The sequence below is a fragment of the Hypanus sabinus genome, chromosome 11 (genome assembly GCF_030144855.1).
Source record: "Hypanus sabinus isolate sHypSab1 chromosome 11, sHypSab1.hap1, whole genome shotgun sequence".
Lineage (NCBI taxonomy): Eukaryota > Metazoa > Chordata > Chondrichthyes > Myliobatiformes > Dasyatidae > Hypanus > Hypanus sabinus.
In genome coordinates this window covers 112436878-112462744 of record NC_082716.1, presented here as the reverse complement: position 1 = coordinate 112462744, position 25867 = coordinate 112436878, and the positions used below count along the sequence as shown (strand labels likewise).

General features: G+C 43.9%; 1 protein-coding gene across 1 annotated transcript in view; it reads left to right on the top strand.

Moving 5' to 3' along the window:
• Positions 1–25867, top strand: part of LOC132402297 (BTB/POZ domain-containing protein 7-like) — a 205918-nt gene that overhangs the window by 54310 nt on the left and 125741 nt on the right. The window contains exon 4 of the mRNA XM_059985162.1: positions 17447–17655. Coding sequence (XP_059841145.1) covers positions 17447–17655 — 209 coding nt within the window. The remainder of the gene's footprint in view (positions 1–17446; positions 17656–25867) is intronic.

The window sequence follows — 25867 nt, the reverse complement described above, 5'->3', positions numbered from 1 at the left end:
CGCTTACAAGAATAAGTGCCAGGAGGGAAATCGGTGGGAAGGGATGGGGGGGACGAATGGACAAGGGAGTCACATAGGGAGCGTCCCTGTGGAAAGCAGAAGTGGGGGAGGGAAAGATGTGCTTGGTAGTGGGATCCCATTGGAGGTGGCGGAAGTTATGGAGAATTATACGTTGGACCCGGAGGCGGTATTTAATAGGTTGGACCTGGTGGGGTGGTAGGTGAGAACCAGGGGAACCCTATCCCGAGTGGGGTGGCGGGCGGATGGGGTGAGGACAGATGTGCGGGGAATGGTAGAGATGCGTTTGAGAGCAGAGTTGATGGTGGAAGAAGGGAAGCCCCTTTGTTTAAAAAAGGAAGACATCTCCTTTGTCCTGAAATGAAAAGCCTCATCCTGAGAGCAGATGCGGTGGAGATGGAGGAATTGTGAGAAGGGGATAGCATTTTTGCAAGAGATAGGGTGGGAAGAGGAATAGTCCAGGTAGCTGTGAGAGTCTGTAAGCTTATAGTAGATATCAGTAGATAAGCTGTCTGCAGAGATGGAGACAGAAAGATCAAGCAAGGGGAGGGAGGTGTCAAAAATGGACCAGGTAAATTTAAGGGCAGGATGAAAGTTGGAGGCAAAATTAATGAAGTCAATGAGCTCAGCATGCGTGCAGGAGGCAGTGCCAATGCAGTCGTCGAGTTAGCAAAGGAAAAGAGGGGGACGGATACCCATATAGGCTTGGAACATGGACTGTTCCACAAAGCCAACAAAAAGACAGGTATAACTGGGACCCATGTGGGTGCCCATGGCTACACCTTTGGTTTGGAGGAAGTGGGAGGAGCCAAAGGAGAAATTATTGAGAGTAAGAACTAATTCCGCTAGACGGAGGAGAGTGTTGGTAGAGGGGAACTGGTTAGGTCTGGAATCCAAAAAGAAGTGGAGAGCTTTTAGACCTTCCTGGTCAGGGATGGAGGTATATAGGGACTGGATGTCCATGGTGAAAATAAGGCAGTGGGGGCCAGGGAACTTAAAATCATTGAAAAATTTCAAAGCGTGAGAAGTGTTACGAACATAGGTGGGAAGGGATTGAACAAGGGGGGGATAAAACAGTGTCAAAGTATGCAGAAATGAGTTTAGTGGGGCAGGAGCAAGTTGAAACAATGGGCCTACCTGGACAGGCAGGTTTGTGGATCTTGGGTAGGAGGTAGAAATGGGAAGTGCAGGGTGTGGGAACTATAAGGTTGGTGGCAGTGGATGGGAAATTAAATATTTTTATTAATGTCAGGTGGACTTACTAAAGTGATCAACTGTAATCTTAAAAGTGAGAAGTTATATGTATATGTGTGTGTGTGTATATATGTGTGTATATATATATATATATATATATATATAAAATAACTTGGAAAATGTGTAGCTCGGGTGGTTGATGGTTGAGTTGAGTTATTCTCCAGTCTTGGCAATCTATTTGTAAACGTTTCGTCACCATACGTCATCAGTGAGCTGTTCACTTGTGGTGTGTCCTCTGAACGCTGCATTTATATATACTTATTAATGAGTTGATTATTGGCAGTCATTACAGAAAATTAATTGACGTAGGGAAGGGGGGGTCTCGTCGCACCAACCAGGACGCGACCAAACGGGTTGTCCTTCCATACATTCAAAATATCTCAGAAATGATGGTCCGTCTACTCCAGAAACATAGAATTTCAGTCATGCACAAGCCAACAGCAACATTGAGAAGAGTGCTTTGCAGGCCTGAAGAACAAACCAAGTTAATGGACAAAGCCAAGGTGGTCCACAAAATCCAGTGCAGGCACTGCAGGAAGTACTACCATGGCCAAACTGGGAGAAAACTATCCATAAGGACCTTGAGGCAACGGGAGTATTTAAAGAGAACAGTAGACGGAGCAGGTGACGGAGTAGAGGGAGACAGAGTAGGAAGGCTTTGTCTCGAGAGGCTGAGGACGAGCTTCACTCCAAGTGAGGTAAGGCCGGGTAAGTTCCTTTCAAATGAGAAAGTTTCAAAAGTTGAGGCAAGTATTGGGTAGGTCATGGCAGCTGAGATCGGCCCTGTGGTTTGTTCATCCTGCAGCATGTGGGAAATCAGGGATACTTCCAGTGTCCCTGACGACTATGTGTGCAGGAAGTGTGTCCAACTGCAGCTTCTGGCAGATCGCATTGAGTGTCTGGAGCTGCGATTGGATTCATACCGGAGTATCCGCGATGCTGAGAAAGTCGTGAATAGCACGTTCAGTGAGTTGGCCACACCGCAGGTAAAGGCTACACAGGCAGAAAGGGAAGGGGTGGCCACTAGACAGCGTAGCAGTAGGCAGGTAGTGCAGGAGTCCCCTGAGGTCATCTCCCTCCTAAACAGATATACTGTTTTGGATACTGTTGGGGGAGATGTCTCATCGGGAAGACAGCAGCAGCCGAGTTCTTTGCACCATGGGTGGCTCTGCGGCACAGGAGGGAAGGAAAAGGAGTGGGAGAGCTATAGTGATAGGGGATTCGATTGTAAGGAGAATAGATAGGCTTTTCTGTGGCCACAAACGAGACTCCAGGATGGTATGTTCCTCCCTGGTGCGAGGGTCAAAGATGTCTCTGAGCGGCTGCAGGACTTTCTGGAATGGGAGGATGAACAGCCAGTGGTCGTGGTGCACATGGGTACCAACGATATAGGTGGAAAAAAATGGGATGAGTTCTTACAAGGTGAATTTAAGGAGTTAGGAGATAAACTAAAAAGTAGGACCACAAAGGTAATAGTCTCTGGATTACTACCAGTGCCACGTGCTAGTCAGAGTAGAAATAGGAGGATATTTCAGTTGAATAAGTGGCTTGAAAAATGGTGCAAGGGGAGGGATTCAAATTTCTGGGGCATTGGAACCAGTTCTGGGGGAGGTGGGACCAGTATAAACAGGACGGTCTGCACCTGGGCTGGACTGGAACCAATGTCCTAGGGGGAGCGTTTGCTACTGCTGTTCAGGAGGATTTAAACTAATGTGGCAGGGGGATGGGAACAAGTGCAGAGAGGCAGAGGGGTGTAAAATGAGGGTAGAAGCAAAAAGTAATAAGGTAAAAAGTAAAAGTGGCAGGCAGGCAAATCCAGGGCAAAAAGCAAAAAGGGCCACCTTTCAACATAATTGTATAAGGGTTAAGAGTGTTGTAAAAACAAGCCTGAAGGCTTTGTGTGTCAATGCGAGGAGCATTCGTAATAAGATGGATGAACTGAATGTGCAGATAGTTATGAATGAGTTTGATATAGTTGGGATCACAGAGACATGGCTCCAGGGTGACCAAGGGTGGGAGCTCAACATTCAGGGATATTCAATATTCAGGAGGGATAGACAGGAAAGAAAAGGAGGTGGGGTAGCATTGCTGGTTAGAGAGGAGATTAATACAATAGAAAGGAAGGACATTAGCCTGGAGGATGTGGAATCGATATGGGCAGAGCTGCATAACACTAAGGGGCAGAAAACACTGGTGGGAGTTGTGTACAGGCCACCTAACAGTAGTAGTGAGGTTGGGGATGGCATTAAACAGGAAATTAGAAATGTGTGCAATAAAGGAACAGTAGTTATAATGGGTGACTTCAATCTACATATAGATTGGGTGAACCAAATTGGTAAGGGCGCTGAGGAAGAGGATTTCTTGGAATGAATGCGGGATGGTTTTCTGAACCAACATGTCGAGGAACCAACTAGAGAGCAGGCCATTCTAGATTGGGTATTGAGCAATGAGGAAGGGTTAGTTAGCAATCTTGTCATGCGAGGCCCCTTGGGTAAGAGTGACCATAATATGGTGGAATTCTTCATTAAAATGGAGAGTGACATAGTTAATTCAGAAGCAAAGGTTCGGAACTTAAAGAAGAGTAACTTTGAAAGTATGAGATGTGAATTAGCTAAGATAGACTGGCAAATGATACTTCAAGGGTTGACAGTGGATATGCAATGGCAAGCATTTAAAGATCGCATGGATGAGCTACAACAATTGTTCATCCTTGTTTGGCAAAAGAATAAACCAGGGAAGGTAGTGCACCCGTAGCTGACAAGGGAAATTAGGGATAGTATCAAGTCCAAAGAAGAAACATATAAATTAGCAAAAAAAAAGCGGCACACCTGAGGACTGGGAGAGATTCAGAGACCAGCAGAGGAGGACAAAGGTCTTAATTAGGAAAGGGAAAAAAGATTATGAGAGAAAGCTGGCAGGGAACATAAAAACTGACTGTAAAAGCTTTTATAGATATGTGAAAAGAAAAAGATTGGTCAAGACAAATGTAGGTCCTTTACAGTCAGAAACAGGTGAATTGATCATAGGGAACAAAGACATGGCAGACCAATTGAATAACTACTTTGGCTCTGTCTAAGGAGGACATAAATAATCTTCCAGAAATAGTAAGGGACTGAGGGTCTAGTGAAATGGAGGAACTGAGGGAAATGCATGTTAGTAGGGAAGTGGTGTTAGGTAAATTGAAGGGATTAAAGGCAGATAAATCCCCAGGGCCGGATGGTCTGCATCCCAGAGTGCTTAAGGAAGTAGCCCAAGAAATAGTGGATGCATTCGTGATAATTTTTCAAAACTCCTTAGATTCTGGATTAGTTCCTGAGGATTGGAGGGTGGCTAATGTAACCCCACTTTTTAAAAAAGGAGGGAGAGAAAAACCGGGGAATTATAGACTGGTGAGTCTGACATTGGTGGTGGGGAAAATGCTAGAGTTGGTTATCAAAGATGTGATAACAGCACATTTGGAAAGAGGTGAAATCATCGGACAAAGTCAGCATGGATTTGTGAAAGGAAAATCATGTCTGACGAATCTTAGAAGTTTTTGAAGATGTAACTAGTAGAGTGGATAGGGGAGAGGCAGTGGATGTGGTATATTTAGATTTTCAAAAGGCTTTTGACAAGGTCCCACACAGGAGATTAGTGTGCAAACTTAAAGCACACGGTATTGGGGGTATGGTATTGATGTGGACAGAGAATTGGTTGGCAGACAGGAAGCAAAGAGTGGGAGTAAACGGGACCTTTTCAGAATGGCAGGCAGTGACTAGTGGGGTACAGCAAGGCTCAGTGCTGGGACCCCAGTTATTTACAATATATATTAATGATTTAGACGAGGGAATTAAATGCAGCATCTCCAAGTTTGCGGATGACACGAAGCTGGGCGGCAGTGTTAGCTGTGAGGAGGATGCTAAGAGGATGCAGGGTGACTTGGATAGACTTAGGTGAGTGGGCAAATTCATGGCAGATGCAATTTAATGTGGATAAATGTGAGGTTATTCACTTTGGTTGCAAGAACAGGAAAACAGATTATGATCTGAACGGTGGCCGATTAGGTTAAGGGGAGGTGCAACGAGACTTGGGTGTCATTGTACAACAGTCATTGAAGGTGGGCATGCAGGTACAGCAGGCGGTGAAAAAGGCAAATGATATGTTGGCACTCATAGCAAAAGGATTTGAGTACAGGAGCAGGGAGGTTCTACTACAGTTGTACAAGGCCTTGGTGAGACCGCACCTAGAGTATTGTGTGCAGTTTTGGTCCCCTAATCTGAGGAAAGACATTCTTGCCATAGAGGGAGTACACAGAAAGTTCACCAGATGTTGGGGAAGTCCAGAATGAGGGGTCACAGTTTAAGGATAAAGGGGAAGCTTTTTAGGTCCGAGATGAGGAGAAACTTCTTCACACAGAGAGTGGTGAATCTGTGGAATTCTCTGCCACAGGAAACAGTTGAGGCCAGTTCATTGGCTATATTTAAGAGGAAGTTAGATATGACCCTTGTGGCTAAAGGGATCAGGGGGTATGGAGAGAAAGCATGTACAGGGTTTTGAGTTGGATGATCGGCCATGATCATACTGAATGACGGTGCAGGCTCGAAGGGCCTACTCCTGCACCTACTTTCTATGTTTCTATGTTAAGGATCCGTGAATATCAACTGGCTGCAAAGTGACATGACCACTCTCCCTTGTCTCTACCCATGAAGATCGAGAGGAGCACAAATTTGACTGGGCATCAGAGAAAGTCATGGCGCAAGCAACCATGTGGCTTGCAAGAAAATTTCTATAAGCATGGTTTTCTGCAAACCACTCTAAAAACAGACATGTAGACCTCTATCCCATAAATGGGATTGTGTGGGCAATTCCAGACAACGCACAGTTTGCCGAGCAAACAATGAGCAACGAGACTCCCCTCCCTACGCCCCAATTAAGTTTCGGTAATGATGACCAGAGGACACACCATAAGTGAGCAGCGTACTGATGATGTGTCTTGGTGGTGAAACGTTATCAATTGCATTGCCAAGATTGGAGTACAGCTCAAACCAACCAGATTGATTGTAAGTCCATAAAGTGATGCTAGACACAGGAGTGTCAGGTGACTCTGATGTGGGTGGGTTAGTGATCAGCCTTACTGTTTTGCAAACGTAACTATTTTTGAGTCTGGTGGTCCTGGCGAGGATGCTACGTAGCCTCCTCCCTAATGTGAGTGAGACAAACAGCCTATGAGCAATATGGTTGCAATCATTTATGATATTGGTGGCCCTTTTTCATCAATTCACTAAGCTTTCTGTTGTGACTGTGAACAAAATCACCAGAAGACACTGAACCTGGTGATATACAAGTCTTTATTCAGCACACACGCAGGCATCATACTCAAGACACTCTTGGAAGCTGCCTGTGGTTACAAATTCACCACCTTATGCCTAAAGAAATTTCTCCACATCCACTGTTTTAAGTGGATGCTCCTCTATCCTGAGGCTGTGCCCTCTTGTCCTAGACTTCCCCACCATGGGAAACATCCTTTCCACATCTGCTCTGTCTGGGCCTTTCAACGTTCGAAAGTTTTCAATGAGATTCCTCCCTCATACCTCTAAATTCCATCAAGTACAGACCCAGAGCTGTCAAACATTCCTCGTATGATAACCCTTTCATTCCTGGAATCATCCTTGTGAACCTCCTCTGAGCCCTCTCCAATGCCAGCACATTGTTTCTTAGATGAGGAGCCCAAAATTGTTCACAATACTCAAGGCAAGGCCTCACCAGTGCCTTCTAAAGCACCAGCATCACATCCCTGCTATTCTGTTCTAGACCTCTTGAAATGAATGCTAACATTGCATTTGTCTTCCTCGTCATCACCTCAACCTGCAAATTAACCTTTAGGTTGTTCTGCACAAGGACTCCCAAGTCCCTTTGCATCTCAGATTTTGGATTTTCTTCCCATTTAGAAAATATTCTGCACATTTATTTCTAATGCCAAAGTGCATGACCATGTATTTACCAACATTGTACTTCATTTGCTACTTTCTTGTCTATTCTCCTAATCTGTCTAAATCCTTCTGCAGCCTAACTGTTTCTTCAGTACTACCTGCCCCTCCACCAATCATCATATCATCTGCAAACTTGGCAAAAAGAAGCCATCTGTTCCATCACCTAAATCATTGATATACAGCATAAAACAAAGTGGTCCCAACACTCACCCCTGCGGAACACCACTAGTCACTGGCAGACAACCAGAAAAGATCCTTTTATTCCCATTCGCTTCCTCCTACCAATCAGCCAGTGCTCTCACCATGTGAATAACTTTCCTTTAATATGGGCTTTTAATTGGGTAAGCGGCCTCATATGTGGCACCTTGTCGAAGGCCTTCTGAAAGACCAAGTACACAACATCCACTGTATCCAATGTGTAATCTCCTCAAGGAATTCCAACAGGTTTATCAGGCAAGTTTTTTTCTTAAGGAAGTCATGCTGACCAATCTTGTCCTGTGTCACCAAGTACTCCATAACCTCATCCTTACCAACTGACTCCAACACCTTTCGAAGCGCTGAGGTCAAGCTAAATGATCTATAACTTCCTTTCTGCTGCCTTCCTCCTTACTTAAAAAATGGAGTGACGTGCAATTTTCTAGTCCTCTGGCACTATGCCAGAGTCCAATGAGTTTTGAAAGATTGTTACTAATGCCTCCACAATCTCTACTGTTACCTCTTTCAGAACCCTAGGTGCAGTTCATCTGGTTCAGGTGACTTGCGTACCCTTAGGTCTTTCAGCTTTTTGAGCACTTTCTCCCTTGTAACAGTAACTGTACTCATTTCTCTTCTCTCACCCCATACCGCTAGTGTCCTCCACAGTGAAGACTGATGCAGACTGACTTAGTTCATTTGCCATCTCCTTCTTCCCTGTTATTGTTTCTCTGACCTCATTTTCTAGAGGTCCTATATCCAGTCTCATCTCTCTCTCTTATTTTTTTTACGTACTTGAAAAAGCTTTTACTATTTGATATTGATACACTTTTACACTTTGATATTGTTTGCTAGCTTACTTTCTCTTAATAATTCTTTTAGTTGCTCTCTGTAGGTTTTTAAAAGCTACCCAACCCTCTGTCTTCCTGCTAATTTGTATGCCCTCTAAGTTTTGTGTTTTACATTTACTTCGACATTTCTTGTCAGCTACAGTTGTACTATTTTGCCATTTTGAGTATTTCTTGTTTTTGGATTACACCCATGCTGTTATCCCTGCCAGCATCTCCCTCCAATTTCCTTTGACCAACTCCTCTTTATTACTGGAATTTCCTTTACTCCATGGAAATACTGCTATGTCACACTTTACTTTCTCCATATGAATTTTCAAGTTGAACTCAAATCATATTGTGATCACAATCATATTGTTTCCCTGACTGATTGAGGGAACTAGATTTATTCTGTGCTTTGTGATGATGTGGTGGTTGCCTTCCTAAACATGTTCTCACTCCATTCTATAAAAGAAGCTGATCTGTGATGGATAAATCCTCCTTTGCAAATACATGGTTTCAATAGGTACATTTCATGTCAGTGAGATGTATATAATATACACTCTGAAATACTTTTTCTCTGCAAACATCCAAGGAGACAGAGGAGTGCCCCAAAGAATGAATGAAGTTTAAATGTTAAAACCCCAAATCCCCCACAACTCTCCCCCTCCCATGCATAAGATCAGCAAATCAGCGACCCTTCCCCCCACCATCACCAGCAAAAAGCATTGGTGCCCCCCCCCCCACCATGCACTCAAACGTGCAGCAAAGCATCAAAAAAGTCATAGATTTTCAGCACCCCAAAGACTACTTGTTTACCCGGTAATTCGCCATACCACAGGCTCTCTCCCTAATAAGGGAAAAAAAGGTGTCCCCGTTTCGCCCTGTTCCATAGAGAGAGTTAAGTGCACCAAGTTCCTGGGAGTTGTCATCATGGATGACCTTGCATGGTTCTTCAGTATCACCTCCCTGAACAAGAAGGCACTTCCTGAGGAGACTGAGGCAAGGCTCCCCCCTCCCCCAATATTAACTGCATTATACAGAAGCACCATTGAGAGGGTCCTGACAAGCTGCAGCTCCATCTGGTATGGGAACAGCAGAGCATCGGACTGGAAGTCCCTACAAAGGTCTGTGAGAACACTGAGTGGATCATAGGGGTCTCTCTAACATTCATCAGAGACGTTTATCAGGAGCGCTGTGTATGCAGGGCCCTAACACCCATCCATCCAGCATCCTCTTTGACATTCTGCCATCAGGCAGGAGACTCTGATGTAGAAAGACAGGAATGGTCAGGATGAGAGACAGCTGCTTCCCCCAGGCCATTAGGCTTCTGAACTCTCTGCTGCATCGTATTTGAAGTGTCACTGGTTAATCTGTTCCATACCTTACAATAGTTAATTTATACACTTCAGTTTGTTATTTATGCATGATTCATCTGTAGATTTTACCCTTACCTTCATATGTTTTCGTGTGTTACGTGTACTACCTGATTTGTAGAAATGTCTCATTTTATATCGTCACTTTTATTGTCATTCCGACCATAACTGCTGGTACAGTACACAGTAAAGATGAGACAACGTTTTTCAAGACCATGGTGTTACATGAGACAGTACAAAAACTACACTAGACTACAGACCAACACAGGACTGCATAAAGTGCACAAAGCAGTGCAGGCATTACAATAAGTAATAAACAAGACAATAGGCACAGTAGAGGGCAGTAAGTTGGTGTCAATCCAGGCTCTGGGTATTGAGTCTGATGGCTTGGGGGAAGAAACCGTTACGTAGTCTGGTCGTAAGTGCCCGAATGCTTCGTTGCCTTTTCCCAGATGGCAGGAGGGAGAAGAGTTTGTATGACGGGTGCGTGGGGTCCTTCATAATGCTGTTTGCTTTGCGGATGCAGCGTGTAGTGTAAGTGTCTGTAATGGCGGGAAGAGAGACCCCAGTGATCTTCTCAGCTGACCTTACTATCCACTGTAGGATCTTGCAATCCGAAATGGTGCAACTTGAGGATGGGGGTTGGGAGATGGACTTTCCTCAGCCTTCGCAGAAAGTAGAGACGCTGCTGGGCTTTCTTTGCAATGGAGCTGGTGTTGAGGGACCAGGTGAGATTCTCTGCCAGGTGAACACCAAGAAATTTGGTGCTCTTAACGATCTCTACTGAGGAGCTGGTGATTCTCAGCGGAGAGTGGTCGCTCCGTGCCCTCCTGAAGTCAACAACCATCTCTTTTGTTTTGTTCACATTAAGAGACAGGTTGTTGGCTCTGCACCAGTCCGTTAGCCGCTGCATCTCCTCTCTGTCAGCTGACTCGTTGTTCTTGCTGATGAGACCCACCATGGTCGTGTCATCGGCGAACTTGGTGATGTGGTTCAAGTTGTGTGTTGCAGCACAGTCGTGGGTCAGCAGAGTGAACAGCAGTGGACTGAGCACGCAGCCCTGGGGAGCCCCCCGTGCAGTGTAATGGTGTTGGAGATGCTGCTCCCAATCCGGACTGACTGAGGTCTCCCAGTCAGGAAGTCTAGGATCCAGTTGCACAGGGAGGTATTCATGCCCAGTAGGCTCAGCTTTCCAATCAGTTTCTTAGGGATGATTTTGTTGAATGCTGAACAGAAGTCTATGAGCAGCATTTGAACATACGTATCTTTTTTGTCCAGGTGGGTTAGAGCCAGGTGGAGGGTGATGGCAATGGCGTCATCTGTTGAGCGGTTGGGACCGTACGCAAACTGCAGGGGTCCAGTGAGGGGGGCAGCAGGGTCTTGATATGCCTCATGATGAGCCTCTTGAAACACTTCATGATGATGGATGTGAGTGCAATGAAACGGTAGTCATTGAGGCAGGATACTGAAGACTTCTTTGGCATGGGGACGATGGTGGTGGCCTTGAAGCACGTTGGAATGGTGGCGCTGCTCAGGGAGATGTTGAACACGTCAGTGAGAACATCTGCTAGCTGGTCTGCACATCCTCTAAGCACTCTGCCAGGAATATTGTCTGTTCCAGCAGCCTTCCATGGATTGACCCTACACAGGGTTCTCCTCGTATTGGCCACAAAGAGACACAGCACCTGGTCGTTTAGAGGAGGGGTAGACTTCCATGTCATTTTCCGCCTCAAAACGAGCGTAAAAATTGTTCAGATATATACATCATATACCTGTATATAGTTAAATGATATTAAACTTGAGTTGAATTGACTTGTCAATTCTGGTCACGTGCAAAAGTTCAGATGGAATTATGGGTTTGTGCATGACTTAATACTTTGAAAAAAATCATTGTGTTATTCAATTTCCCAGTAATCACTCCTGTATAGAGTTTAATACCTACAGCCAATCACGTCACTGAGGTACTTGATTTTCCGTACATTACCATGTCTGTTTATGTTAAATGTTCACTTGGTTGTGTGAGCCTTAATGAATTTTGGTTAGCTGCCAAAATCTTTAATCTCTTCTATGAATGTGTGTTAGGTTTGACTGTGTCCAATACTTCCTCCAAGAGGACCACAACCTTGTTGGAGGCTGACATGCCTCAACCTGAAGAGCTATGTTGGCTGGAGTCAGGGCTTTATGCTTTAGCTCTTGGTAGGATCACCCAAGGGTAGAGGCCCAGACTGAGAGTGGTCCATCTGTCCTCTGTTTTGGGGAGGGGGGGGGGAGGTTCATCTCAGGACAAACAAAATGGTTACAGAAACAGCAATGAAGTATCCTTCTACATCTGAGTATGATGGTAATCCTGAGTCACCTCTTGGACTTGCATAACTGGCAGTAGTGAAAATGGAGAGAAAACTACTGACACGATGAAGGATGCCCTGACCGCCACCAGAAATGGAGGATCTTCATTGTTGCTCTAAATGTCAGCAGCGTAACAGGCAGTAGAGTAGAGAGCATTAAATACTTAAGGTGTGTCCTACCTTTCCATTGTCCAGCAGTGCTCTGAAATTTCAAATTTAGTTTCTCAGCATCCTTGATTCCTTCCCTACACTAATCAATTGGAATTGGTTGGTGGCTATTCCTTCAGTAGCCAAGGCCTTGTAGTTTGGAAATTCCCTGACTTCTCTGCTTTTTAGTTCATTCTGTCCTTTTTTATAAGACTCATTCCTTACCAACTCCTTTGAATCACTAAAACTTACTTTAATGGGCTTAGTATCAATCTTCAATTAGGTGAGGTTCTGTGACACATTCTGGATTGTAGAAATACAAAAAATGCTAAATGCGCAATGAATACCTTTTAAAGGTTACTTCATTATTGGATGTTGGAAGGCTTTGATAGAATGGAGATGGAGAGGATGTTTCCTGTGGTGGAAGAGTCTGTGACCAGAGGGCTCAGCCTCAGGATACAGAGATGTCTATTTAGAATGAAGATGAGGAACTTCTTTAGCCAGAGGGTGGTAAATCTGTGGAACTTGTTGCCACAACCAGCAGTGGAGATCAAGTCATTGGGTATATTTAAGGCAGAGGTTGATATACTCTTGATTAGTCAGTGCATGAAGGTTTAGAGGTTGAGAGAGAAAATAGATCAGCCATGATGAAATGGTGGGGCAAACTCACTGGGCCAAATGGCCTCATTCTGCTCTTATACTCTCATTAAGAAAACTTTTCAAGTTCAAAGTAAATTTCTTATCAAAGTACTTATGTCACCATATACCAGCCTGAAATTCATTTTCTGGGTGGGGGGGGGGGGGCATTTGCAGTAAATATAAAGAAATAGAATAAATTCAGTGAAAACCACACACAAGTGAAGATGGACAAACAGCCAACATGCAAAAGACAAAGTATGCAAATACAATAAATAAATAAAAAATATTGAGAACATGAGCTAAAGAGTTCTTGAAAGTGCTTCCATAGGCTGTGGAATGTAGAATGAGTTCAGTTTGAGGTGACTGAAGTATCCATTCAGGTCAGAAGCCTGTTGGCACCTGGTTATATATGACCTGAGGCTCCTGTCCCTCCTTCCTGATAGCAGCCACAAGAAGAGAGCGTGTACTGGATGGTGGGGGTCCTTATGATGGATGCTACTTGCTTGTGGCAGTGCTCCTTGTAAATGTGCTCATTTGGTGGGGAGAGCTTTGCCTGTGATGGACTGGGCTGTATCTACTACTTCTTCTAGGCTTTTCTCTTTTGGGCTTTTCCCAGCTTTGCCATTGAATATATGGACCTGGAGTAATAACTTTGGGGGCAGAACATTGGTCTCTGGCAGATTTGATTACTTAAAAATGATGTTTACTACCACATTTTATGTGGGCCTTATTCCGACTTGCTACCTTTGGCCAGTGAGAAGTAATGGAGCTACAGGAAACTGCAGATGCTGTAGTCTGGTACAACACACAAAATGCTGGATGAACTAGCAAGGTCAGGCAGCGTTGATGGAGGGAAATGGACAGTCAGGTTTCGAGTTGAGACTTTTCAGGCTTGGAAGGAGGGTAGATAGCAAACATAAAAATGGTGGTGGAACCTTGCTGAGGACCCCTACCATCCAGTGGTGGGAGAGGAGTGGAGCAAGTATTGGTGGGGAATTGGTGAGGGATGATGGGCAGAGGGAGAAAGTGAGTGAATGATTTTATTTTATTTATTGAGACACTGTGTGGAATAGATCTTTCCAGCTGTGCTGTCCTGCAATCCCATTTAGTCCTAGCCTAATCACAAAATGATTAACAGTGACCAATTAATTTATCAATCAGTATATCTTTGGACTATGGGAGGAAACTGGAGCACCAGGATGAAACCCACATGGTCACAGGAAGAACTTGCAGATTCCTTACAGGCAGCGGTGTGAATTGAACCCACGTTGCCGGTACTGAAAGGCATTGTGCTCAGCAATGTACCACTGTGCTATCCTGTAGGTACCGGCTTAGCACCACCCCCCCCCCCCCCCCCCCCCCACCCACAGACTGATCAGGGTCATGTGAAGCCGTGGGAGCAGGCGGTGCATATCTCGTCCTGGTTATGTGACCACTGACACCAGGCAACTTCTGAGGAGTATTGATTGTGGGTGGGGAGATCACCAGTCTTGTAAAGACACTGCCCAGAAGATGGCAATGGCAAACCACTTCTGGAGAAAAATTCCCAAGAACAATCATTGTCTTGGAAAGACCATGATCGTCCACATCATATGACACGGCACATGATGATAATGTTACTGTCACTATTATAATAGAGGGGAATTGGTTTTCTAATTTCGAATTTGGTTTCTAATTTCATACAACATTGTTTCAGAGATACTTGTGCAGAAGCACATCATATGGCATAAAAACAATTCATTTAAAATTCTAAACACAAAGTACACTGCAGATGCTGTGGTCAAATCAACGCATACAGCAAGCTGGAGGAACTCAGCAGATTGGGCAGCCCGATGTGCTGTTGTACATGTTCATTTAAAATTCTACTTTGTTTCTGTATTCCCACTCACTGATTGAATGAGAAGCAAATTCAAGCATTTTTTAAGATTGACAGTGAACAGACTTTTTGGAGTGAACTTAAAGGTTGAAGCAGTGAAGATAGGAAAGTCAAACTAAGAAGAAAGCTGTGGCTCACCTTAGATGATTTAAAGTGTATTGATTGGTCTTCCTGAAGCACAAGTAAGATGTGGCTCCTCCTTGGCATACATATCTGCTGAAATTGTGGGGCAGTTGGAGGAAGGATCCAGATTAGTTAGTGACTGTAGTGGAGCACAAACTGTTGCACTTTTTTCCCCAAACAAAAATCAGAAGTAACATTAATTATAAACATGAGAAAATCTGCAGATGCTGGAAATCCAAAGCAATACACACAGATTGCTAGTAAATAGTAATGATGAAATTAGTGGACCAGACTTGATGAGTCGAATTGCCTAATTCTTCTTTCTGCCTTGTGATCAAAAATAAGAAAATAGGTTCTTGAGTGAAATGCCCTAAGAGTTGCAGTGGATTGGGTTTGGACAGCTTGTGTGCTGTAGAGCTTTCAATAATCTTTTTTTATTTGTTTTTTTTATCTACACGTAAACCTTTTAACAAGCATTTTTTATTTACATGTATTAGGAATTCAGTGGTGTGTCGGTCAGGGTGCAACATACAACAAAAAAAACAACATTCAAAGTAGAAAGAATGATATAAAAAATAGAGTAAGAAGTTAAAGGATTGATATGGAATAAAATGTGCACAAATACCAGCAAGCATTTACAATGTAAACAGCCTTATAGAAGGTGTTTAAAATGTTTACACTGCAGTGATGGTGCTAATAGATAAAGGGGGGTGGGGTGGGAAGGTCACTAACTAGAATGTTTGATCAAGTTAACTGCCTAGGGCAGGGGTCAGCAACCTTTATCACTGAAAGAGCCACTTGGACCCGTTTCCCACAGAAAAGAAAACACTGGGAGCCGCAAAACCCGTTTGACATTTAAAATGAAATAACACTGCATACAACGTTTTTTTTGCCTTTATGCTATGTATAAACAAACTATAATGTGTTGCATTTATGAAATTGATGAACTCCTGCAGAGAAAACGAAATTACATTTCTGCATGCAACAAAAACATTTTGAACTCCGAAAAAAAGACGTTGGGTTGAAAGTTACTTTTAAGTAAAATATTCAATGTCTATTTGAGTCCTTCTTGTATTTATGAAAAACGCCGAACTTAAATTTTCCGCCAGCAGCAAACCAAAAATAACGTCAGCCAGCTGTCATCCTGAAAAATGAAAGGACTATTTCACTGAACAATGAAAAAATATGAATATAAGTAAAATAATAGGCAATTAAAATATTTATCATACTTGGTTAATGGGATTTCTGCTCCTGGACCTCAGCGCACAGCGTCTGCACATCAGGGCTGTATGATGTCACCTTCATCTTTACACAGGATCGCAAGCTGTCATCTGTGAGGTTTTCAATATCACTCCATTTGTGTTTCTGAGCAAGAACGGCCTTCTGACGGGCAACATCTTCAAGGTCTGCTGTCAAGCGTCTAAACTTGGACACCCATATGTCTTTGTCGGCTATGTCGGCCAGTTCCATCTCAAGATCAGGTTGACTCACACCTGCCAATGCAGTCGTATTCAGTAGGGAAGGATCGATGCTTAAGGGAGTGACCGGGAAGGATAATGTGTTTTTTTCCTCTCTGAACTCACAGAAGCGTTTCCCAAACGATGTTTGCATTGCGATGATTGCAGAATGTAAATACTCCGAAATTATCATGTCGTGACCTTGTTTGAACTCTCTCAAATTGGGGAAGTGAGACAAAGTGCCTTTCTGTAAATCTCTGGCAAGCACTGTCAACTTGCGCTCGAATGCCAAAACATCCTCCAACATGTGCAGGGCTGTACGTCCTTTCCCCTGAAGAGCTGTGTTCAGCGTGTTCAGGTGCGCTGTCATGTCTACCATGAAGTGTAGCTTTTCCAGCCACTCTGGCTGTTCCAGCTCAGGAAAGGTGAGCCCTTTGCTGCCCAGGAAAGTTTTCACTTCTTCCAGACACGCGACAAAGCGTTTCAGCACCTTCCGTCTGGACAGCCAGCGATAAAAACACGTTGTAGCGGTGTCAGTAAACTGCAGTCAAAGATAGCTTTATTCGAACTAAACAGCCTTGCTTTTAAGCCTCCCTCAACCCAGCCCCCATGGACGCAGATGCTGCAAAAGACGCGTACTCACAAACCCCCGTAGGCTATCTCCCTTAGCCGGAATGCTGGCTAATTGTGAGCCGTTTCGGATGTGGCAGGAAATGTGTCGCTACACTTAGGTTGTACAAGATCACCATAATTACATTTCAAAAGCTAACAAACTAACATAAAATACATTTTAATTAAATACTGACCAATTATTTCCCAAAGCCACAGGGAGCCGCAGCACAGAGGTGAAAGAGCCACAAATGGCTCGGGAGCCGCAGGTTGCCGACCCCCGGCCTAGGGGAAGAAAATTTGAAAGTGGCATGGTTTTTGTTTTAATAGCCCTAGAGCACTTTTAAAAGCGAGATTTTGGAAAAGGCAGTTTGCAGGGTGGGTAGTATCCACGATGATTTTTCCTGCCCATTTCTTTGTCCTGAACACGTATAACTGAGTTTGAAAATGAGACACCTGGGGAAAGCCATTGCCAAAATCATAGCGTTTTGGGAGTCAGATGGTGGGGGGGGGGGGTGTGTGGAAATTAGGAGCAGTGGTTTGAGATTGATTTATAAAGGACATTGTATTTTTTGCAGCTGTTGTATCTAATTCACACATGATTTTCTATACAGGCTGTGAAGATCTGATTGTTGAGAGCGTTACTCTGGACTCGCTAGTGACTATCCTGAAGTGGAGTTCCCAACCTTATGGATCCAAGTGGGTCCATCGGCAGATGCTGCATTTCCTCTGTGAGGAGTTCAGTAATATCGTCGCTTCAGACAGTCTCTTTGAGCTCAGTAAGGAGCACCTGATGGCAGCCATCCAGTCGGACTACCTGCAGGTACTGGACTTCGGTCATCAGTTAATGAGTTCCTGCTTGTGCATTTGAGGGATTTGTTAATGAAAGATAACAAATTATGAATTAGGTTTTGTATCACTGGCATGTGGATGTGGAGATGATGTTTCTTATGGTGGGGAGTCTAGGACCAGAGGGCACAGCTTCATAATAGAGGGGTGTCCTTTTAAAATGGAGCTGAGGTGGAAATTCTTTATCCAGATTGTGGTAAATCTGTGGAGGCCAAGTAATGTTGGTGTATTTACGGTGGAGGTTGGTAGATTAATCAGGGCGTGAAAGGTTATGGTGGGAAAGGGCAGGAGAATGGGGTGAGAGGGAAATGGATCAGCCTGTGATTCGATGGGCTGACTGTGCTAATTTTGCTCCGGTGTCTTGTATATCATGAAATGTGTTGTTTTGCAGCAGCAGTGCAACACACACAAGGTAAATTTTTATAAGAAATATAGATGTACTGTCCTCACTGAGGCGTTGTCAGATCAATTAGATAGTCAGCCAAACTCCATTCAAAAATAACATGTGAGTTGGCTTATGGAGTCCTAGCCCCTTGGGTTTATTGCAGACTCAATGATCTGACATAGTGAATAAGGAGCAAAATGGAAAAAAACAACAAAATACAGTGACATTACCATGTTGTTTTATTCACACGAAATATAAGATACTGACCATACTACAGGTAACCAGTTAGCATCTAGATTAGTGTTGATGAAACTCAAAAATAACATTCAATTTCAGCAAACTCCAATTGAAACCTTTAGATTAACTTCTAAACAATATAACATCAACTTACAAGCAGTGCTTCTGGGGAACAGCAGGATGGCTTTGGATAGAAACTTACACTTCTAACATAAACCTCTGGCCTCCGTCAACCACTGTGCTTTCCTACTTCCTGTCTGCACAGACAGTGATCTAGTACACATCAGAAACTGCTCATTAAAATAAAAGCTGCATTTGATTAGTCATATACTGTATAAAGACATAAATGAATAGCCCAAAGGGCAGAGCAATATATGATTGAAATATTGCAAACAAAAAGTAATAAAATATTGAGGTAGTATTCATTGTCGATTCAGAGATCTGATGGAGGAGGGGAAGATGATGTTTCTTGATGACCTAACCTGGTTACAACATATTGGTGCAGCTATAAAGAAGGCATGGCAGCAACTATATTTCATTAGGAGTTTGAGGAGATTTGGTTTGTCAAACTTCTATTAATGTACCATAGAGAGCACTCTAACTGGTTGCAACACATCTGGTATGGAGAGGGGCCTCTGCACAGGATTGAAATAAGTTGCAAAAAGTTGTAAAATTAGTCAGCTCCATCGTGGGCACCAGCCAGGACATCTCAAGGAGTGATGCCTCAGGAAGGTGGCATCCATCATTAAGGACATGCCCTCTATCCAGGACATGCTCTCTCCTCATTGTTACCAATGGGAGGAAGGTACAGGAGCCTGAAGACACACGTCAATGATTCAGGACAGCTTCTTCCCCTCTGCCATCCAATTTCTAAATGAACATTGAACCCATGAACACTACTACTTTTTTTAAAAGCAGGTTATTTCTTCAGCAGTTTGATCGGGAATGACTGCACAAGCACGTGGGCATCAACCGGTAAGAACAGCGAGAAGAGTTTAAAGGGAGACGGTTATTTCTTCAGTGGTTTGATTGGGGCACGATTGCACACGCACACGGACGTCAGCCAGTGAGAACAGCGAGAAGAGTTTAAAAGGAGATAGCTCTATAGAGTGGGTGATGGAGTAGAGGGAAACAGAGTGGGAAGGCTTTGGCTCAATGGGGATTTGGCGTTAACGGGTCAAGGTGAGGTAGGTTGCCCGAGTAGAATACAGACAAGAAGAATGTATGTGAAGACAGTTTTCTGGGCTCGGTGTCAGACGTGGGAGGTCCGGGAGACTCCCAGCCTCCCACACGGCCACATCTACGCCAGGTGTGTCGAGCTGCAGCTTCTTAAAGACTGCATTAGGGAACTGGAGATGCAGTTTGATGACCTTCATCTGGTCAGGGAGAGTGAGGAGGTGATAGAGAGGAGTTATAGGCAAGTAGTCACACCAGGGCCTGGGGAGACAGATAAGTGGGTAACAGGAGAGGGAAGGGCAGGAGTCTGAGGCTAAACCCCTGTGGCTGTACCCCTTGACAATAAGTACTGCTGGAGGGGATGGACTACCTGGGGGAAGTAACGGTGGCCGCGCCTCTGGCACAGAGTCTGGCCCTGTGGCTCAGAAGGCTAAGGAAAGGAAGAGAGTGGCAGCTGTGATAGGGGACTCTATAGTTAGGGGGTCTGACAGGCAATTCTGTGCACACAGTTAAGAAGCACTGATGGTAGCTTACCACCCAGGTGCCAGGGTCTGGGATGTTTCTGATCGCATCCAAGGTATCCTGAAGTGGGAAGGAGAACAACCAGAGATCGTGTTGCATATTGGTACCAATGACATAGGCAGGAAAATTGAAGGGGTCTTGAAAGCAGACTACAGGGAGTTAGGAAAGAAGTTGAGAAGCAGGACCACAAAGGTAGTCGTCTTGGGATTACTGCCTGTGCCACGCAATAGAGAGTATAGGAATAGAGTGAGGTGGAAGATAAATGAATGGCGGAGAGATTGGAGCATGGGGCAATGATTCAGATTTCTGGATCTTTGGGACCTCTTTTGGGGCAGGTGTGACCTGTACAAAAAGGACGGGTTGCATTTGAATCAGAAGGGGACCAATATGCTGGTGGGGAGGTTTGCTAAGGCTATTGGGGAGAGTTTAAACTAGGAATGCTGGGGGGTGGTACCCAAACTGAAGAAGTGGTTGGCTCACAAATAGAAAAAGCTTGGAGACAGTGCGAGAGGGAAGACAGGCAGGTGATCGAGAAGCGATGCACTCAGACCAGTGGTTTGAGATGTGTCTATTTTAATGCAAGGAGTATTATGAACAAAGCGCTTGAGTTTAGAGTGTGGATCAGTACTTGGAACTGTGATGTTGTGGCCATTACAGAGACTTGGATGGCTCAGGGGCAGGAATGGTTACTTGGAATGCTAGGCTTTAGATGCTTCAGGAAGGGAGGCAAAAGAGGTGGGGGCATGGCAAGACATTGAGGAGCAGATAGGGAGACAGGTTCTGGAAAGGCATAATAATAACAGGGTTGTCGTGGTGGGAGATTTTTATTTCCCAAATATCAATCGGCATGTCCCTAGAGTGAGGGGATTAGTTGGCGTGGAGTTTGTTAGGTATGTTTGAAGAAGTTTTCTTGACACAATATGTAGATAAGCCTACAAGAGGAGAGGCTGTACTTGATCTGGTATTGGGAAATGAACCTGGTCAGGTGTCGGATCTCTCAGCAGGAGAGCATTTTGGAGCTATGGTAAATGCTCCTTACCATAGCATTGGAGAGGGATGGGAACAGACAAGTTAGTTTAATTGGAGTAAGGGGAAAAATGAAGCGATCAGGCAGGAACTTGGAAGCATAAATTGGAAACAGATGTTCTCAGGGTAACGTATGGAAGAAATGTGGTAAATGTTCAGGGGATATTTGTGTGGAGTTCTACATAGGTATGTTCCAATGAGACAGGGAAAGAACGGTAGGGGAGGGTACAGGAACCATGATGTACAAAGGCTGTTGTAAATCTAATCAAGAAGAAAAGAAGACCTTACGAAAGGTTCAAAAGTCTAGGTAATGATAGAGATCTAGAAGATTATAAGGCTAGCAGGAAGGAGCTTAAGAAAACCCTAAGGCATTGTGCAAGTATGTTAAGTGCAAGAGGATAAAATGTGAGAGAATAGGACCAATCAAGTGTGACAGTGGAAAAGTGTGTATGGAACCGGAGGAGTTAGCAGAGGTACTTAATGAATACTTTGCTTCGGTATTCACTACAGAGAAGGATCTTGGTGATTGTAGGGATGACTTACAGCAGACTGAAAAGCTTGAGCATGTAGATATTAAGGAAGAGGATGTGCTCGAGCTTTTGGAAAGCATCAAGTTGGATAAGTCACCGGGACAGGACAAGATATACCCCAGGCTACTGTGGCAGGCAAGAGAGGAGATTGCTGAGCCTCTGGCAGTGATCTTTGCATCATCAATGGAGATAGAAGAAGTTCCACAGGATTGGAAGGTTGAGGATGTTGTTCCATTATTCAAGAAAGGGTGTAGAGTTAGCCCAGGAATTGTAGACCAGTGAGTCTTACTACAGTGGTTTGTAAGTTAATGGAGAAGGTCGTGAGAGACAGAATTTAAGAACATTTGGAGAGGCATAATATGTTTAGGAATAGTCAGCATGGCTTAGTCAAAGGCAGGTCTCGCCTTACGAGCCTGATTTGAATTTTTTGAGGATGTGACTAAACACATTGATGGTAGAGCAGTAGATGTAGTGTACACGTGGCCCCCACTTTTCAAAGGTTTGCCTTACGACAACTTGCTGTTACGAAAGACTTACATTAGTACCTATTTTCGCTAACCAAAGAGGACTTTTGCTTTTAGGAAAAAAAGATGCCGGCTTTATACGTGTGTTTACCCCAAGAAAGACTACAATGACCGTGAAGTCTTGTGCCGGCAGTTGTTTGCGCATGTGTGTACATATACGTGCTGATTTTTTTTTCCTCCAAATCGATTTTGGCTCGCTGCCTTCCCAAGTTTGATAAGTGAAACTACACCATACCTACAATATTTCTACTTTATATAGGGTGTAAATTTATAATATTATTCCTGCTTTTACTATATGTTAGTGTTACTTCAGGTTTTATGTGTTAGTTGCTTTGATTTGGTAGGTTTTTTTGAGTCTGGGAACGCTCAGAAATTTTTCCCATATAAATTAATGGTAATTGCTTCTTCGATTTACGACATTTCAAATTACAAACGTTTTCATAGGAACGCTCTACCTTCTGATTGCTGGGGAAACCGGTATATGGATTTCAGCAAAGCATTTGCCAAGGTACCCTATGCAAGGCTTATTGAGAAAGTAAGGAGGCATGGGACCCAAGGAGACCTTGCTTTGTGACCTTGCTTTGTGGCTTGCCCACAGAAGGCAAAGAGTGGTTGTAGATGGGTCATATTCTGCATGGAGGCCAGTGACCAGTGGTGTACCTCAGGGATCTGTTCTGGGACCCCTACTCTTTGTGATTTTCATAAATGACCTGGATGAGGAAGTTGAGTGATGGGTTAGTAAATTTACTGATGACACCAAGGTTGGAGGTATTGTGGATAGTGTGGAGGGCTGTCAGAGGTTACAGCGGGACATTTATAGGATGCAAAACCGGGCTGAGAAGTGGCAGACGGAGCTTAACCCAGATAAGTTTGAGGTGGTTCATTTTGGTGGGTCAAATTTGATGGCAGAATATAGTATTAATGGTAAAACTCTTGGCGGTGTGGAGGATCAGAGGGATCTTGGGTCCGAGTCCATAGGATGCTCAAAGCAGCTGCGCAGGTTGACTCTGTGGTTAAGAAGGCATATGGTGCATTGGCCTTCATCAATCGTGGGATTGAGTTTAAGAGCCGAGAGATAATGTTGCAGCTATATAGGACTCTGGTCAGACCCCACTTGGAGTACTGTGTTCATTTTTGGTTGCCTCACTGTAGGAATAATGGGGAAACCATAGAAAGGATGCAGAGGAGATTTGCAAGGATGTTGCCTGGATTGGGAAGCATGCCTTATGAGAATAGATTGAATGAACTCGGCTTTTTTTCTTTGGAGCGATGGAGGATGAGAGGTGACCTGATAGAGGTCTATAAGATGAGAGGCAGTGATCGTGTGGATAGTCAAAGACTTTTTTCCAGGGTGGAAATAGCTAGCACGAGAGGGCACAATTTTAAGGAGCTTGGAAGTAGGTACAGAGGGGATGTCAGGGGTAAGTTTTTTATTGCAGAGAGTGGTGAGTGTGTGGAATGCAGGCGGATACAATAGGGTCTTTTAAGAGACTCCTGGACAGGTATATGGAGCTCAGGAAAATAGAGGGCTATGGCAAACCCTAGGTTGTTTCTATTTGTTTTTGCATTACTTAACTATTTAATATACATATATATTTATTGTCATTCAAGTTATCATGTATTGCATTGTACTGTTAGTGCACAGTTTACAGGTATACCCTGTTTTTTGAACATTTGCTTTACGACACATCGCTGTTACGAAAGACCTACATTAGTTACCTGTTTTCGCTAACAGAAGGTGTTTTCGCTGTTACGAAAAAAGGCAGCCTGCGCCCTGAGCAGCTGAGCTCCTCCCCCTGGAACTGCATTCTAGCTGGCATTGCTTAAACATGTGCCTGTGAGCATCTGTGCTTTATGTGGATTTATTTTGTGCACCCATTAGCAAGATGAGTTCTAAGGTATCGGAAAAGCCTAATAGAGCTTGTAAGGGCATTACACTTAGCATAAAACTAGACATAAGCATTTCGATTGTGGTGAACGAAGTAAGGACAAAGTGAGTTTGGCTTGTGGAAGCTGACGAAGATGATGTTGAAGAGGTTTTGGCATCCCATGACCAAGAACTGATAGATGAAGAACTGATGCAATTGCAGGTGGAAAGGATAACAATCGAAACTGAACGCAGCAGCGAGTGGACCAAAAGTGAAGTCGTCCAGGAACTGAACGTGTAGCAATTGTGTGAGATTTTGGCTGCGATTGACAATGCTGCAATGATTGCAGAAAAGTACGACTTTAATTTTGAAAGGTTACGTAGGTTTAGGGCATATTTGCAGATTGGTTTGAGTGCTTACAAAAATCTGTATGATAGAAAAGCAGTCCAAAGCAAGGCCAAGCAGTCAAGCATACTGTCGTTTTTCAAGCCTTCCAAATCAGCTACAGCAGACAACAAACCTCGACGTTCAACATCGTGGCAGGCAGACATGGAAGAAGATGACCTGCCTGCCCTGATGGAAACAGACATCGATGAGATGACACCCCAGTCTCCCACCATCCCAACCTCCGACGACTCAGCCTAATGCACCATCATCACTGTGCTCACTGTCTTCCCGCTTCCGGGAGGTGAAATTACACTGTACATACATTATTTCTATTTTATATAGGCTGTGTTTTTGTGTGTTATTTGGTACGATTTGTTATTTGGTGACTGATTAGCTTAAAGGTTATTGGAGAGAATGCTTCTGCTGACAGTACTTGTGCCGAGTGCTTCTGTTGAGAGTGCTGCCGAGAGCACTTGTGTGAGATTTTTGCTATGGCGGACAGTGCTGTAATAATTGTAGAAAAGTATTTCTACTTTGTTATAGGCTGTGTATTTATATCATTCCTGCTTTTACTATATGTTACTGTTATTTTAGGTTTTGTGTGTTTTTTGGCATGATTTGGTAGGTTATTTTTTGGGTCTGGGAATGCTCAGAAATTTTTCCCACATGAAAAACTGGTAATTGCTTCTTCACTTTACGACATTCAGGCTTACGAATTGCTTCATAGGAACACTCTACCTTCGGATGGCTGGGGAAACCTCTGTGTGTACAGAATACAACTCTTGAGATTCGCCCTCCCGCAGGCAGCCACAAAGCAAAGGAACACGACGGAAGCCATTCAAGAAAGCACTTAACACCCAATATGCAGGGAAAAAAAACAAATTGTGCAAATGGCAAAAGTAAGCAAACAACAAATAGAATATTAAACATCAGATCAGGAGGCCAAGAGTGTTCGATTTAGTTCAGTTCAGCATCACACCACTAGCCCACTGCCGCCACAGGGCTGAAGTGTCCCAGACTGCAGTGTTTACCACAATCTTGCCTGACAGATCTGTTGAAATTCTTTGAAGAAGTAAACAAGCAGGATAGACAACGGAGAACCAGTTAATGTTATGTATTTAGATTTTCAGAAGGCCTTTGATAAAGTGTCATACATGAGGCTGCTTAACGAGCTGAGTCCATGGTATTACAGGAAAGATGCTAACATAGATAGAGCAGCGGCTGATTGTCCGGAGGCAAAGAATAGGAATAAAGCGAACCTTTTCTGACTGGCTGCCGGTGCCTAGTGGTGTTCTACATGGAGTCTGTGTTGGGATCGATTCTTTTTATGTTATATGTCAATCATTTGGATGTTGGAATTGATGGTTTTGTTGCAAAGTTTGCAGGTGATTATGAAAACAGGTGGAGGAGCGGACAGTTTTGAAGTAGAGAGGCTTCAGAAGGACTTGTACAGGTTAGGAGAATGGGCAAAGAAATGACAGCTGAAACAGTGTCTGGTCATACACTTTGGTAGGAGAAATGAAAGGGTTTA